Source organism: Dermacentor andersoni, chromosome 5 (assembly GCF_023375885.2).
Source record: "Dermacentor andersoni chromosome 5, qqDerAnde1_hic_scaffold, whole genome shotgun sequence".
Taxonomy (NCBI): Eukaryota; Metazoa; Arthropoda; class Arachnida; order Ixodida; family Ixodidae; genus Dermacentor; species Dermacentor andersoni.
Genome location: NC_092818.1, coordinates 190,308,400 through 190,325,337, shown reverse-complemented (window position 1 = coordinate 190,325,337; position 16,938 = coordinate 190,308,400). Strand labels below are relative to the sequence as shown.

Sequence of the window (16,938 nt, the reverse complement as noted above, 5' to 3'; positions counted from 1 at the left end):
TTATTAAATTTTAATTGAAAGTTTGCTCAATGTATGCACTGGGCCTGCGCCCAATGGTTTGCATTTCACTGCAACACCATTGTCAAAATTCTCTAGTTCAGCAACTTCCGAAGCAGTTTCCTACATTCGCTTTGCGACAGTTTTCGGAAGATACTGGCTGCATGGGCTCGCATGGTAACAAAGAAAACTCGGCACTACGACAATGGATGAAGTGAACCACACAAGCATTAGTATGTCTAAACATGCTACCAGGGAAGCCATCTATGTAGCAACATTGAATTGGTCCGTTTAAAATGGGGCAATGAAAGTGGAAAGGGGAACAGTCCACTGCTCAATTATGGCAATCTGGTACTCTAATAAATTGATAGTGGTTACATCGCGAGAAAGTCAGAGGCTGTCATGTCTTGCCAGAAATTTTATGTAAATCAGATGATGTGGTTATTGTAAACAGACCATGCCCATTACAGGTTATCTCCAATTCAATGCATTGAGGTTCACTACTACCCAAGACACTGCCAAGTTTCAGATCATTCTGTGTAGTGGTTCATATGTGATGCGCAAGCCAGTAAAAAAGTAAATGTGACAGACAGAAAACTTAATAAAGTGTGTGAAATAAGATTTTCGGCATTTCTCCAATTCTCTACAGTGTGCAAGTTTTATTTCTAAAAGACTATCTTTGTTTATATAGATGTCATGGGAGATGCAGTTCTGAATAAGTGCACGACTGTATACTTTTACATGGGATTTTTAATAGGATGTTTCCACTATTTGATAGACAAAATGTGCAATATCGACACACAATTCAAGCAAGTTTCACTGTAGAACATTTGTCATTGTCATAACTTCCTGCTGCTCTCTACAAACCTTTTTTTATATATAACCCTTTTACGTATTTTAGGGCAACCCTCATCCAAAGCACAAATATGCAGTCTTTGCCAAAAAATGGAGAGATCACTACACATGACACAAACTACTGTTAGATTGATAGTATCGACTTGAGTCATACTCCAAAGCTAAGGAATTTTCAGAAAAGTTCTGATGTGCAACCCAAGTCATCTTTGATGGCACATGGTGCAGTCTGTACAAACATTTGAGAAAGGTTCCATATGTGCAACAGGGTCCACTGGTAAAGTGAACACCACAATGTGTGGCTGTTGCTTTGCTGATGCTCTAAGCTGCCAGTGCTGGCTGAAGCTTTGGCAATGCACGGCACAAGAGTGTAGAAAGGTGCCAGTGCCACCAACCACAAGCCTTCTGCTGCAAGCCAGGCATCTGTGCACTTTGCAGAGGGAGGTACAGTTGCCGAAGGGCAAGACATGGCTCAGCACTCGTTTTTTTTTTTTTTTTTTTTTTTACCATCAGACCACACAGTTTCAGAACAAAGCAGCCTTACCACCAAGTTTACAAACGGACTTTATTTTCAAAGCTTGGTCTGATTACCGTGTATATGTAAAAGCAATTGAGATTCTCCAAACAAGCAGTCTACCATTGCTGAACATAGACAATAATTTTCAATACTGCAATAACAATTTCTGGTACAAAAGCACATAATAAACTGTGCTTTGGAATATCATCAGTGGTTGATTATACCACTGGAAAAGATATCCACACATTTAACACAATCTGTCGCAGTTCATACCCAACTTTGGAAAGCAGTTAGGCAGTAAATGCAACATTACCTTATGGTTGATGAGAGCTTCACTCAAGTACAAACACGCACGGCACAAGTCATGGAAGACTAAGATGCTGCACATGTAAAACAGGCAAATGAGGAAAGCATGACGATCACAGCTGGGACAATATACATAATTCTACACGACGTCACGCCCTCAGGCATTAATGTCCGACACCTTGAGGTACTGCACAACTGCATTCCAACAATCTGCATTCAAAGCATCAATCTGGGTTCCTTGGCCAGGATAACATTCAACAGAATGTTGAACTATTCCTGCAATGACAAAGAAGTTGTCGTAGAGGTAACGTACAGAAGAAGTAATGTTCTGATAGGCTTCCGACATACTTTGTCCTGCCACCTTTGCCACATGAGACATAAAGTGAGGCTTCTTGCAAAGGTACTCAAAGGCTTTGGCACATTGCCTGTTAGTACTATTACGCTGAACAAACTCAACTGCTTGGTTCAGTCGGCTGTGGTTCTGCTGCAGAGTAGTGAAGATAGGGTAAGTGATGCCACTAAATGGAATCTCTGGATTTTTCATGCCAAATTCTAACAGTACTTTGTTTTTCTTGACTCCAGTTGCAAGCAAACTTAGGCACTTCATAGGCAGCCCCCGAGACAGTCTAATAATGACCTTAATCAAAGTTTGATTCCATGACAGCATGCGGCAGAATGACAAGGCTGTGTGATGATAAAACTGAAAGCCAGTACTAACATCGAGTTCCTGCAGAGTTGTGTTGTGGACAAGTGCTGCTGCAACCTTTGTTACTAGACAGTAACTAGTAGTTTCTGGGTTCTGGGAAAGCTCCAAACATGTGATAGACCTGTTGGTTTCAAGCATTTCGGAAAATAAGTTTCCCTTGCTAGGTTCATGGCCTTTATAGTGCACCTTCAGAGTGTGCACCGTAGTGCTTGAAGCCAGGGCTTCACACAGTTCTCCAAAAAGCACGACAGGTATGTCACAAATGTTCTTCAGGCTGAGCTCTGTGGGACAAAACTGAACGTTGGTATATAGTGACAAGATGTTCTCGACATCGGCATCAACCAATGGAAGCAGCACACGATCATAGCAGCTGTTGCTCGCTAGTATGGCTGCCAAGCTTGCCCTACAAAAAAGAAGGGCCGTGTCTGCTGTGCCCGGGGCACAGCAAACGAAAGGTGCCCGAAATGTCTACGTTCACCCATGACGTCACGTCCGCTATAACCCATGATGTCACATCCGCTCATTTCCATGGCGGCTGTCTTACGGAGCCGGCTGCGCTGCGAAACGGTCCGTATTCCGTGCCCACTTAGAGCGTGAGTAATTCATCTTTCCACGCTATATGCGCGTAATAAAGGATTGGGGCTGTGAGCAGTTTGATGCGTTACCATTAAGTACCTTGTGCGCATATTTTGCCTCCTGGCCGCGTCAAATTGCAGCCGGCATGTGGAATGGGCCGTGGCATATTATATAAAGCTGCTCATGTGAGTGGTATTGCCTCCGTCAGGATCGTCAGTGCGTGCACAGAACCATTCAGTAGTCTGGTTCAGGGAGGATGCGCGAAAGAACGAGGACGTAAGAAAACACTGGCATGACGAGCTGTTCCGTCAGATCGCGTTACATCGCGCTTTTTTTCTAAGACCATCTCGCTCGAGCGAGAGGATCTTAGAACAGCATTACTACTGCTTTTTTACAGCTTTGCTGCGGCTCATTTAATCGTCACCTGCATTCTTTTAATAATACAAATGACATCGCTGCGCGGAAGAGCGTCTCTTGAAGTTTCCAAACAAGAGCCAATGCCGCCGTGCCTGCTGCATACACGCTTGCCTTTCCTTACGCAGTTAAGACGCGGCACTAGCTCTGCTACTGCGTGATACAGGGTCACTGTGATAAGAAAATTAAAAAAGAACGAACGAAATTAAGGCAGAAAATGTCAAACGTTGCCAAGCGTGATAAACGGACCTGCCTCGCCAGATGAGTTGAAGAAATCGGGGTCCTGAAGTCAGCTTCGCCGCAGTAGACTAGTGTTACGCGCTGAAGCATGTCTGAACTGAAGAGTGACCGCTTTCACCGACATAAATAATATGTGTTCCTTAATGATGTACGCGTGCACCTGTCGTCTCCTGTTACATTACGCGCGTTGAGGCGCCTAAGTGTACTGGCCGGCCTTCAGCGCTATTTCGGACGTGGCTGTGATGCTTTGAACCGTTGGTTTGTCGACCTCGTAAGCCAGTTAATGTTTACACGGCCATTTTTTTCTGAGCTGTTGATTTCTTCCATAACAGCTACGTAATTTCGTAGTTTCCTGTTCAACTGCTTTGGTCATATGCGAGTCAAGGTTGTTCTCTTTAGCCGAGCGCAGTTTTCGAAAGCGAAACGACGCTTTTGCATCAGCATATAGTGCCGTCGCCCATTTACAACACAGTCAATCAATGTAATTTTGTATGTCACTGGGAAACCGCCGAACGCAGGGAACTCACTCGCATGCGGGGAACTGCATAACTAACCACGGCATTACTGTGCCTCTTGGAAAGCTGCTTTGCATCAAAGGCCGGATACCCTTGCTATGATTCACCGCAAAATATTTTGTATGTCTAACCGCTTAACATATTTGTATTGCGGTGAAGGTAACCTTACGGAACCGAATTTCGCAATGCTTTTTAGACTCCTGCATCTCTACCAGCCACTACCAAACGCTGGCCGGTACGTCTCTTGGCAAAGGTCCAGGTAAATCTCCCCTGTTGGGAGTTGGGGGCACTCACGTATATGAAAACTGCCAAGGAAAGCAGTTGTCCTGATGAAGGCATGCTCCCGTGTCGAAACATTTGCACCAGCCTGTTCGACCACCGTTATCACCGCAACATAGTTGTGTGTTGCGGTGAAGCATGCCGATATTGGGAAAGATTTACGTGAATCTGGAATGTATGGTTTCTGTCAGCGACGAACCTAATGTTCTACTCTCATCAAAGCAGATTCTCGTGGCAGGATGCATGATGTCTTGAGAACTTTTGTTGGCTAAAGCCATACGTGCCAGGTTAGCTCTTGTCACAATAATACGCTTTACCGCAATACACAAGAGGCCCCGCTGTAGGACACGCCCGCCGTAGTTAGCCAAAACCTTATGTGATGGTTCACTGCAAAACACCTCCTGTATTGCGGTGAATCGTAATAAAGCACATTTGTCAGTTTAGAATGTAAAGACCCTTGCCCTTCGCTTTTGTAATAATATGACTCAGTTTAATGAGAACATGTATTCACTGCTAAAAACATCCACATTGAAATGGAGATATGAACACTGTTGGCAGCTTGTGTGATGTTTTATCCCTTTACTTTTTTGTGTACCTGTCACGCTGCCATTATTAAATTTTCCTGTACTTCGTTAGGTGCTGACGTACATAACATTACATCACAAAGAGCCACTGTGTAATTAGTGTTCAAGGACCAGTGTGATGGCTTTACTCAAGAAAGGTTTGGGTTATGTTGTTGCGAACATTTTTTTTTAGAGGTAGCTTTCTGAGAAGAAATCAGATGTCAGGAAATAGATCTCATTGGCACAGTAATCTTGGCTGCCTTTTGCTCAAACGTGCCCTAGACATAATTGAGTGATTTGCACTTGCAACTGGACAGCAGCCGTAGCTTGGGAGACCAGTGATATGGCATATTTTATCAAACTAGGTGACACATAGCATTACCAGTCCGAATAGAGACCTGTTTAAATGTTTGTCACCTTTAACACCTAGATTTTCGACCATGAATTCAGAAATATCTGTAGCACATTTAGAACCTAGATTTTAAATGCTGTATAAGTTGGCTTCTTGTTCACTGCAGCTGTGCTCGGCTTCTGTCCAAACGGGAGAGCACTTCTGCACAGCTTATTAGGGAATATTCTTATTTACATACCTTCTTTTTATTTATCTCGCCTACAATCACAATCAAATGTTTATGGCACATGAATGTGCTGTGCATGAATCTAACTTACAATGCCATGTTCAACAGCGCAGTGCATGTAGCTTGTGTTGGTTCATTCAAGCTAAGCATTGCTACAGCCTTTAACTGTAGGTATCATGGTATGAGAGCAGAGAAATGGATATGCAAAGACAGTTGGGCACATTGAGACATCATCTTTGTTGTGTGTGAAAAGGTGACAGATACACAATATGGGGAGAACGCATGCACTTTCATATTTTCTCGCGCGCACAAAAAAGCTGGAGGAATAAGGTTTCTTCACTGTGCCATAGAAACTATATGTTTGCTCTCAAGGGTAATTCTGATTCATTGGATATGTTCCTGTGCTGTGTTTATTTTCTTGAGTGTGCTTTAGTTTTTGCACGTTAATGTTTCAAACTCGTTTTTATTTTCACAGACTGAACATCCCACGTCTTGGTTTGACTTCCTGGTACAGGATACTTGCACTTAGCATGGAGTGATGAAGCAAAGCAGTGTACTTTTATTAAATGTGCAGATTTTAGCAGTATAACAGCAGTTCATTAAAAAAACATGTGTGCTGAAAATAAAGTGTTCTTACCCACATTCCTCGTTGTCTATTTATTTATTTATTTATACTGTCAACCCTCATAGAGGGTCATAACAGAGAGGACAATACAATTACATAAATCAAATATGGACAATGTCAATGTACGTAAAGTTGCTTAACACTTGTCAATTCACAGTTAATAAGATGTTCACTTGAATGCTGTTCAGCACACTTCTGACATTTATCAAAATACGTACAATGAATATCAAGTCGCACAAATCACTTGGTACTTCAAAACTAAATCGAAAACTCCCATAAATATGCCTCAGCAGCATTTTCAAAGTCGGTGACATCTTTTAAGCTAACAATAGCGTTTGGCAATTGGTTCCTCATTTCTATCGCATCCAGGAAAAATGAGTATCGATATGTATCACTGTTGGTGTGGTCCGGCTTTATGACGTAGTCGTGGTTAGTTCGCAGGTATCTTTTGCCTGGAGCATGTAGATATTTGAGCTTATCAATCTTAAGTTGATCCTGCATTATTTGATAAAGCACCTTCAGCCTATATTTTTTCCTACATACCTCAAGAAGATCGAAGTTGCAACGCTGTAACATAAGCGTGACTGATTCCTTCCTTCGGTATGTCGAACAAATAAAACGCGCCGCCAGACTCTTTCCAACTTCCTCTTAAGCGTCACTTGATGATGACTCCAAACAACGGCTGAATATTCCAGTATCATCCTAATGAAGGCGGTGTATGCAATAAGTTTTACATTACGCGATGCACGTTCCAGTTTTTTTTTTCTAAGAAAATATAACTTTTGATAGGCAATCATGCAGACGTTATCTATATGTTGGTTCCATGTCAATTTTGCTCATATTCCTGTATTCTCTTCAGCAAAACCACTTATATGGGGAACTGATCATGATAAGTGCTCATGAGCATGTTAAAGAACAGCCTTCAATGTCTGTCTTAGTAAAAGTGTGAAAGAACCAGGTTTGTGCATGAAAAGTTTTCCTGAGGGTGTGTGCCTTGAAGCCCGTAGTGGCAATCACAGGAAACTGGGGTGGATCCAGAGTAGCACCAAAGGGCAAGCCTTCATCGAAACAAATATGGAGGGAAGTGACTGCATGCTCAAACTTGTCAGCTTACAAGTTTGCCAAGACCAAGTGATATCAGAAGTTGATGAAGCCTACATGGTTAATGTATAACCGCTTAGGCCAAAATTATTTAGATACTTTTTATGTGGACTACATATTTACTGGAAATCTCAAAATAATTATGTTAGTGCAGAATACCTTCCACTAGTTGTGACGTCCTTGAAAGAATGAAAATGTTTGAGTTGTACTTGTGTGGTGCATGAAGTTACTTTAAAAAAAAAACAACTCAGCAATGGAAACAAAATGCAAAGAGTAGTATTCGAAATAAATTGCCACCTCTTTAGGGCTAGATGAATTCAAATAATAATAATAAGCAAATGAAGATCGGGCATACAAGATAGATGTTTCAGCTCCCACTTGAAAGCCTTGTTCACAAAGATTGTGAACAAAGCTCCAGTTGAACCAGTTCTTATTTTTCATTTTTATGGCTGGCATCTAATTTTAAACTACTTACCGTGCCTCTTTTGACCAAACCAGACAGGCTGCCATCAAACTCTTCACTACTTCAATGCAAATAATTGGAGGTTGGCAAATACATTTTTCTAATAGGAATAGTAGGTAACGAATAGTCAAACACTGATGCATACAGTTACAGCAGGCATATTTACCTTGGAATTAAGCACCATACTTATATTGTCTAGTAAAAAAAGGACAGCTATCAAGGAAGATTAGGATTATCTTTAAGCAAAAGTAATTATACCTCATATACTTGAAGCAGATGTAGTGCTTCTGAAGAATCACGTCCAAACTGCACACACTAAAACATTAAGCTGGGATATTCAAAAGGACAAGTACATGTTTTGCTCGCCAAGTGACTTTTAGTGTGCTCAATTATGTAAAGTGTGCTATTATATGATTAATGTAATTTGCTAATGTAAAGAAAGAAGAAGCCAGGATCTCTTGCTTCATATATACGCGCTGAATCAAGAAGGTAATTAAGGAAGAAGAACACCAGAAATAAACACGAATATTTGTGTGCTTTCTGGCATAAAATAATTATCATGTAAGCCACATAACATGCTTTCCAAAGCATCCCCTACCTTAACTTACAGCTGCATCACGTGAGGGCACTTTCTAAGAACACACATGCTTCATGATCATTCACTGTGTTAGTGACTCCCACTGAAGTAGACTGAGAACATATCTGGGCATTGCATTCAATAGCTGATGGAAAGTGAAAAGACTGCTGCTTGTAGGTATTAATGAACCAAGTGAATAAGAAATATAGGTTCTCAAACTTCTAGTAGTAAGTGTGGCAGCACTTAAAAAAAACATATTACAACTAAAAATTGCAACACATGATGAAATAACTGAAATAGCTAGGGAGAGTTTAATAGACCAATAAACAGGAAACTGCAAATTCCCAACATTTGTGAATACTTTTCTTCACATGTACTCACCTCATAAGTATGACTTCCCTTAATGCTCGAACCTCTGCCTTAATTTCATAATTCCCCATTCTGACTGCTTCGCTCATGCTGATTGACATCTAGCACAAAGGTTGATGAAAGTAGCTGAGCATGTGCATGTGTTGTGAGGCAAGCTGCCCACATCTGGTAGCCGCATGCCAATTTCTCAGAGTAGATGAAAGGGAAGCCTTGAGGGTAAACCATAGAGAAGACGGACACCTTGGTTCAATGATAACTGAAAACACCAACATGGAAAATTTGGACAGCCCACAGAATCAGCAGAATTGACATAGTTTGGAAAAACTGAAAAGATGCATTATGATATTCATGTTACACAGGTTCCAGTCAAGTTGAAGATTTTCACTGTCTAATAAACTTATAAGACAATACATGACCAGCAATACTGTATGGAACCTAAACAAGTTTAATAAAGTCACCTAGAATTCAGGATGGAGAAGTGACTGAATTGAGGATGCTAAAATGGATGAGGTGGAGGCAGATTGTGAAGGCAGGTCTTAAAAAATTAACATTCAACACACACTTAAGTTGGCAAAGATTGGACTCAATGTTCACGAAGAAATTGACTAAGATAATTTATTGGTATACGTACATGAGAGAGCAGCAACAATACAGCAGAGATAACTGTCATGCAAGAGGAAAGGACGTCAGTCTAAAAATTAACATTTGATCAGAAGAATGGTTATGCATGGGCTCAGGCTCATGTACAATTCTGTATGGTACGCATGATGTCAGAGCTGCATAGCATAAGGAACTGCGGCCTTAGATGCCTCGATTATGAAATGATGTGGGCCAAGAGTGGAACAAGGATAGCATCAAAAGGGGGCCTCCTCCAAAAGGAGAACCGTAGGGAAACGGGGTGAGAGAGGTTTCCTACACAACAGATACAGAGTCATATGAGTCATAGTCATAGAAACAATGACCCAAGGAGCTGCACAACAAGGTATATAAATTCAAATCTCTATACAGTTAAACCTCAGTATAACGAAATTCTCGACATAACGGAGAATTTAACTTTTCATAACCTCTTCTCCATAGAACACCATGCATCTAGAGCCTCAATATAAAGAAGTGTGTTTGTGTGCAATTTCAATATAACGAAATTTCGCTTCTGCTGCAGAGGAGTGCCATTTGAGACAATCAATGGTAACTTCCGCGGACGCAGATAGTCAAATGACTGAATTATAAGCGGCTCCTTGCAAACGCACCTCTCAAACTGCGTGCAGCGCGACAAGAACAATAGCTTGGAGCCGCATCATGTTCCGTATAAATTAAGTCCAAGTGCGATCAGATCCTATCGCGCCCCGCGCACTTGTGCTTTAGGTGCGAGTGAAAGTGTGCGAGGGTGAGACAAGAAAGGTGGTGGCTTCATAAGCGCGGCCTTCCCCGCGAGCAATGGCAAAGTGGGGAAGGAAAGCGAGCTCGCGATAACGCGATCAAGCGCGCGCGAGGGGGCGGAGTGGGGGGGGGGGGGGGGGAAGTTGGCGCGCGTCTCGGCCATGACTGGCCGAGACGCGGCTGAGCGCATACGCAGCCGCGCACGCTGCTCTAGAGGTAATCTGCTGCGTGTGGAAAGAGCGGGCATGCCATGAAGGCGTGGCACCATGTAAGCTGTTTTCCCGCACGTTTAGTATTGAAGGTTGCGCAATCTCGAGTTTTGATGATCCGTTGGAACGAGAGGCAGACGAAGCATTCGCTCCCAGCTGCCGGCGCTTTTCATGATAGCGTCGTCGCAGTGCGACCGGGCGACGCTTTGGGGGCGGAGTGCACGCGAAAGCATGGCGTCACTCAATTCGTACCGCTGATGTAAAGATATCAACGTGGCATATGAAACCGTATCATTCATCGCTGACTCCTATATTCGTCAAAATAAAATGTTTCCTAATTCAAACTTGCTTTTTTTATTGCCCAATAATTCGGAAAATTGCATGGCCCCTTTCCGTGCAACAAAGACGATCGGCGACTGTACTCATTTGCATAACAGATCGAATTTCAATACAAGGAAATTTCTATATAACGAAGCGAATTGCCGATTTTACTTCTTTGTTATATCAAGGTCAGTGGCGTAGCTAGGTCGTCTGGCACCCGGGGCCCATAGGTCTTCTGTCACCCCCCCCCCCCCCCCCGGCTGTAGTCGAGGAAGGCGAGGACATCATCAAGTTCCTGGTGTCTTCAGACGTATATGACACCCCCCCCCCCCCCCCTCTGGCCCCTTGCACCCGGGGCCCGCGGCCCCCCGGCCCCCCCTGTTGCTATGCCACTGATCAAGGTTTAAGTGTATAAAGAAATTGCCTGTTCTCTACACGGGGGTGGCAATGTGGGCTTGTTCGTTGATCATCATGGAACGGCATGTAGTGTAGCGCAGCAAAAACAAGAACACAAGAAGAAATGAAACACAGACACAAGCGCCTAATTATGTCTGTGTTTTCCTTTTTCCTGTGTCCTTGTTTTCGTTGCATTACACTACATGACATTCAATACTTTCACTGTCACATTCATGAGCACTGAAAACCTAGAATCAACTAATATCTTGCCTGATTTGCCATAATTAAAAAGAAAAATGTGTGTATAGTAGGTCTAATTGAGTTCTGGGGATTTTAATCGTTTCTTCTGTTAAGGCAGAGTACATGCTCAACTGCTACAATAAGTGGGAACGTAGGCAAAAACGACATTTTTGGCCCTTGCATCAATTTTATGGCATGTTGCGTGATCTAATCAAGTGGTTTCAATTTGACGAAGTTCTCGATTTAACAAAATAAAACCTCACATCCCAATAAAATTTATTAACTAGACTTACTGTACTTTATAACCAAAGTACTGTATAACTATAAGCAGCTACAGCCGCCATGAGTGGCGAGCAGAATTGAAATGAAAATGCTTTAGTTGAAACACGCTGAGCACTGCTTCTAAAGTATGCGCCACATGCATTGGGCAACTGTGGGAACCGCGGTGCCACACACAGTTATTCAAAGCAGCACATAAAAGTGCTGTGGACTCAAATTGGTTAGTAAATGCATTCGGAACCAGTCTTTCGATTACTCAATTAATATATCAGCCACACACTCGCATAGCACGGCCACGTGGCAAACGCGGCCATGCGGACGCTTCACTATGCGCGGATCGGCTTGTTGCAATATTGGGGCACTCTATGGGTGCATGTTTAAAGCACAGCGTTTTTTGCCTATCGTGTGATCGTTGCGGGTGCTCCATGGCTGAGTGTATTGCATGGTACAGAATTGGCCCCAGTACCAAAAGTACACAGGTAGGGCGGTCCGTGCAGATGAAGCGTGAACGCGAGCTCAACATAACCACGTCGTCATTATTCTGTAGCGATTATTTATGCGAAAGCGTCAAATGGCCCATTGAGCAAAAAAGCCGGCGTCTGTCGTCTCAGCGAAACAGCGCCTCAAATCCCATTGGCTGCGACCACGTCACGAGCGCGCCTCGACGAAACAGAGCAGGTGAAAGGGTACACCTGCTGTCGCTATAGTGCACCAGGTGTTGCATGAGGGGAAAGGGCATCGTCGCGATGCCCATCATCCTTGCTCTCGCAAGCCGCCGCCCGGTCCGTATCTCCCCCCTCCACTGGCTTAGCTGCTGCGCGTGCCTGCCGGCCTTGGTGGCCACTGCTGTTTCCTGGTCTCTGGTCGTGCAGCACGTCGGTGGCATGCGGTGTTGGCACTGCAGGCTGCTGCTGCTTGCTATCTCGGGCCCAATGTAGCTCTAGGGTGCATCACTTGCAGCGTAAAACTCGAAGGACTGCTCAGTGGCGTTCCATTGGGCATTAATGCTTTCGCAATCACAACTCAGATAAGACATGCTTAGCTGTCCTCATATGTTTTTCTTTAGTTGCCAAGTGGACGCATCATTGTTCACCATTCACAGTCTTCAATCTGTCGTCATCATTGCATTGTCATTTCAAATTAGTTGTAATATCACGCCGTTGGATGCTGCCGCCTTCACGCTGTGTAGTAGATACGCAGTCATTGCCATGCATGCACTCATCATTCCAAAGTCGTTATGCCTCAATCGTGATGACTCTAGAATTGACCCATCGTCGATCATGCCATCGTTGTCACCATCAGCATCATACTGTTGTCGGCATTCGACAGATGCATTACACAGATTAGCATTACCTTTTCAGCTTCTAGGACAGAATGCACGTGGTGATCTGCCGCAGTAATATTATGAGAGACACTTGGGCGGAACAATTGCTGGCCTCAATCGCCAAGCCTCCCTAACATCATTTATTTCAATCTCCATAATAATCCTAAATTGTGTCACAAAACTTCTACAACAAATGTCAACATGGTTGCCATAAGACCTTGTCTCTCATGAAAAACATAACTATATTGTCATGTTCACTAACTTGATCTCCTCCATTGAACTTAGTTCTTGCGTTGAATGGATGCTTCTAGCGTTTTAAATTCTGCTACTTTGTGCCACTGCCTCCTTCTCCTGAATAAGCTAACTTAATATTGATCCACATGCAATTACTAAAATTCACTGAATGCTTTCTTCATGACTAAACACAATTTGTATGTTAACAACTCCAATTCACAAATCTGTCTTTTGTCACTTCTGGCATGCCACAATGCTGAGTGTTTAGGCCCTTGATTTTTCTCATTTTAGATCTCGCAAAGAACTTAACGTAGAAAACTAAACTTTTTGTTGATGACTGTGTGTTTTGTCGTGAAACAACCAAACTCTGGCAGGTCCGTTTCTGTTCAAACAGACTAAACAAATGGCCCACTGAGTAAAAAAGCCAGCGTCTGTCGTCTCAGCGAAATGGAACCTCAAATCCCATTGGTTGTGACCACATTGCGAGCGTGCCTCTAGGGAGCAGAGCGGGTGAAAGGGTACGTCTGCCATCACTCTAGTGCGCCAGGTGTTGCGTGAGGGGAGAGGGCGCCGCCGCAATGCCACGTCATCCTTGCTCTCGCAAGCCGGTGCCCAGTCCATATCTCCCCCCCCCCCCCCTCCACTTGCTTAGCTGCTGCACGTGCCCAGTGGGGCAATGTCTCCACTAATGTCTCTTCGGAGTGCCATCACTAGTTTAAAACCTAATATCAGTACCCTAGCAAAAAAAACTGATAGAAATTTCTACAAGTCTCTTAGGAATATGTATAGGTTGTATGGGTCCTTCTAAGGGTGATATATATTCCTACCTGACCCATAGAACTCTTTACCAGACTGGCAGGCATCAGATAGATCTCACTGTGCTGCCTACAAGACCAAATAGCATGATGTATCAGTCTTTTAAACCCAGGTAGAGATCATCATATGACATACAGGAATCTGATTGAGGCACTGATAAAGCATGTTAGAAATAGCAGACAAGCCGGTGCCCACACGCCTGAAGAGACGTTTTTAAAATGAACTGAATATACAACCCTGAATGCATTGCCTGCCATGTGAACAGATTAACAAACACAGTTGGGATATTAGAGTATCAAATAAAAATGAAATGTGTAAACTGTGCAATTATCAAAACTTTTTACAGCTTGTATGCAGATATATTATCCTAAACATGTTTCAACATAAATTAAAGCACACGTTTTCAAAGCACAGCAGCGTTACTTAGCCTGTGAAACTACATTGGGGAAGTTGCATGAGAAAAGTATCAGTCCATCTTTGTAGCAGGCGTGCTCCAGTTCTTTTAATACAAAATTACATTTACAAATTTTGCGAGACAGATGTGCAACATTTAATGCATATTCAAAACAGAATTACTGTCATCATCATCATCATCATCATATTTATGTCCACTGCAGGACGAAAGCCTCTCCCTTCGATCTCTAATTACCTCTGTCCTGCGCCAACCGATTCCAACTAGCACCCGCAAATTTCCTAATTTTGGCGCACCACCTAGACTTCTGCCATTCTCTACTGCACTTCCCTTCTCTTGGTACCCATTCTGTCACCCTAATGGTCCAACTGTTATCTAATCTGCGCATTACATGACCTGCCCAGTGCAATTTTTTTCTCTTAATGTCTATTAGAATATCATCTATACCCGTTTGCTCTCTTGTCCAAACTGCTCTCTTTCTGTCTCTTAAAGTTATACTTAGCATTCTTCGTTCCATCACTCTTTGCACGGTCCTTAACTTGTTCTCAAGCTTCTTTGTCAGTCTCCAAATCTCTGCGCCATATGTCAGCACCTGTAAAATGCACTGATTGTATACTTTCCTTTTCAATGATAATGGTAAGCTCCCAGTCAGGAGCTCACAATGTCTGCTGTATGCGATCCAGCCCATTTTTATTCTTCTGTGAATTTCCTTCTCATGGTCAGGGTTTCCTGTGATTAGTTGACCTGGGTAGACGTACACCTTCACAGACTCTAGAGGCTGACTAGCGATCTGGAATTCTTGTTCCTTTGCCCGGTTATTTATCATTATCTTTGTCTTCTGCTTATTAATCTTCAGCCCCACTCTTACACTCTCCCTGTTAAGGTCCTCAATCATTTGTTGTAACTCGTCCGCAGTGTTGCTGAATAGAATAATGTCATCGGCAAACCGAATGTTGCTGAGGTGTTCGCCGTCGATCCCTACTCCTAAACCTTCCCAGTTTAATAGCTTGAATACTTCTTCCAAGCACGCAGTGAATAGCATTGCAGAGATTGTGTCTACTTGTCTGGCTCCTTTCTTCATAGGTATCTTCCTACTGTTGTAATAAAGTTTATTTACAAAAGCAAAACAAAGCACTTTCAAGACTGTGGATACTAACTGTAGCTCTAACATGTCAGGCTGAGTTTGTGAATGCCATAAATTAGACACTAGCAACGTGATTTCATTAAAGCTACTTTCTGGGCTAGTTGGTGCATACTTGATTTGAAAATTATGACAACGCTAATGCATCCATCCACAAAGGAACAAGGACAAGACACAAGCAACATGACTACAAACATGACTAGGGTTTATTTTACACTCCATTATCTAAAGAATAAGCAAGCAACTTGAGCCACATTTAAACAAACACATAAGAGGAACAACACAGACTGAAGTACCAACTTCACCATGCCCATTTGTGCTCACAGATGCTGTATAGAACACCAGGTCTAATTGGCACATGCTTTTATAATATTACAACTTCATATGAAGCTATTTTCTCTAGACTATGCACTTTTGCATTCATCCCAAAAGTGTTGTGATATGTGACAGAACACAAGTGAGCTTGAGCAAAAAGAACAAACTGGCATGGCACACTGACAAGAAGCAAGGAAACAGGACAAGCATCGCTATTGGTACAAGATCTACAGCAATATATCAGAACATGACAATACAGCAATATTATTTAAGCAAAAGTGAGTACAGATCTGAGAACTTGTTCAAGTAAGAGCATGGATTTACCATTTTTAAAACCACACATTCATGAACAAAACACCTAAACATCAGTGAACATATTGCAAAATCAGAAGACACAATTCTTCACTGGGTGCTAGTTCAACCACCGCACGTCGAAATGTGTAAAAGTGGTTTAACCTGTGTAGCCTTCAGCACGTGACAGCAAAGAAGACTATCAGAACAGGCTTCATGTATAGTGTTTGCAGTCTTTGATTAAAACCGTAATACACTGTTAAAATAAAATTTCACAGTTTGCTTGTTTCATTCAGAAAAAAGATAGTGTCTTAGTCATGCCGCCACAGTTAACGGATAAACTTGCACCAGCTACATTGAGTCAAAGGAGAAAATAAAGTGAGGAAGACAGATGCACGGTGTGAAAATGATGCTGTTGTATCAAGTAGCATAACTGCTCACTTAACATTCAGCTGCTTTCCATGCCTCTGCATACAGACTGAGAAGCTTTACCTCTTCACCATCTGCTAGTGAAGCACTGTTTGTTCACTGTGATCACCCACTCAAGGCAGTCACGTGGTTAAGTAGGGCCCTTCGCTACATGTAAGGACACCGACCTGAAACTGTGCATAAGTCCTGTAAAATATTGTCATGTTTTGGCTACTGCAACTGTTCATCAGCAGCTGCGTCACTACTGCCAACATGCAGACCATGCAATTCCCCAAGCACTTAATTAACAAGCGTACAATAATGAAGAGTGGCAAATTGGGCTAGCTGGTTCATTAGGAAAACAAGAAGCTATCGCAAGAAAAAATAAACACTCTAGAATTTTGATGGCTCTGGCTTGTTTAATATATTCAAACATCAAAAAGCTGATTATTACAGAACGCCATAAAGCATGGTGCACTGTTACCAACTGTTGTTTT

General features: G+C 42.7%; 1 protein-coding gene and 1 long non-coding RNA gene across 3 annotated transcripts in view; one reads left to right on the top strand and one right to left on the bottom strand.

The window, feature by feature from the left end:
• Positions 1-727: 727 nt before the first annotated feature.
• Positions 728-16,938, bottom strand: part of LOC126532322 (uncharacterized) — a 30,276-nt gene continuing 14,065 nt past the window's right edge. For both annotated transcript variants that reach the window (XM_050180015.3, XM_055071433.2), the window contains exon 2: positions 728-2,781. In XM_050180015.3, coding sequence (XP_050035972.1) covers positions 1,830-2,781 — 952 coding nt within the window. In that variant the 3' untranslated portion in view covers positions 728-1,829. The remainder of the gene's footprint in view (positions 2,782-16,938) is intronic.
• LOC129385181 (uncharacterized) lies at positions 2,793-6,185 on the top strand. The gene is made up of 2 exons (XR_008612771.1): positions 2,793-2,971; positions 6,019-6,185. It is a non-coding gene; the product is annotated as an uncharacterized lncRNA (long non-coding RNA).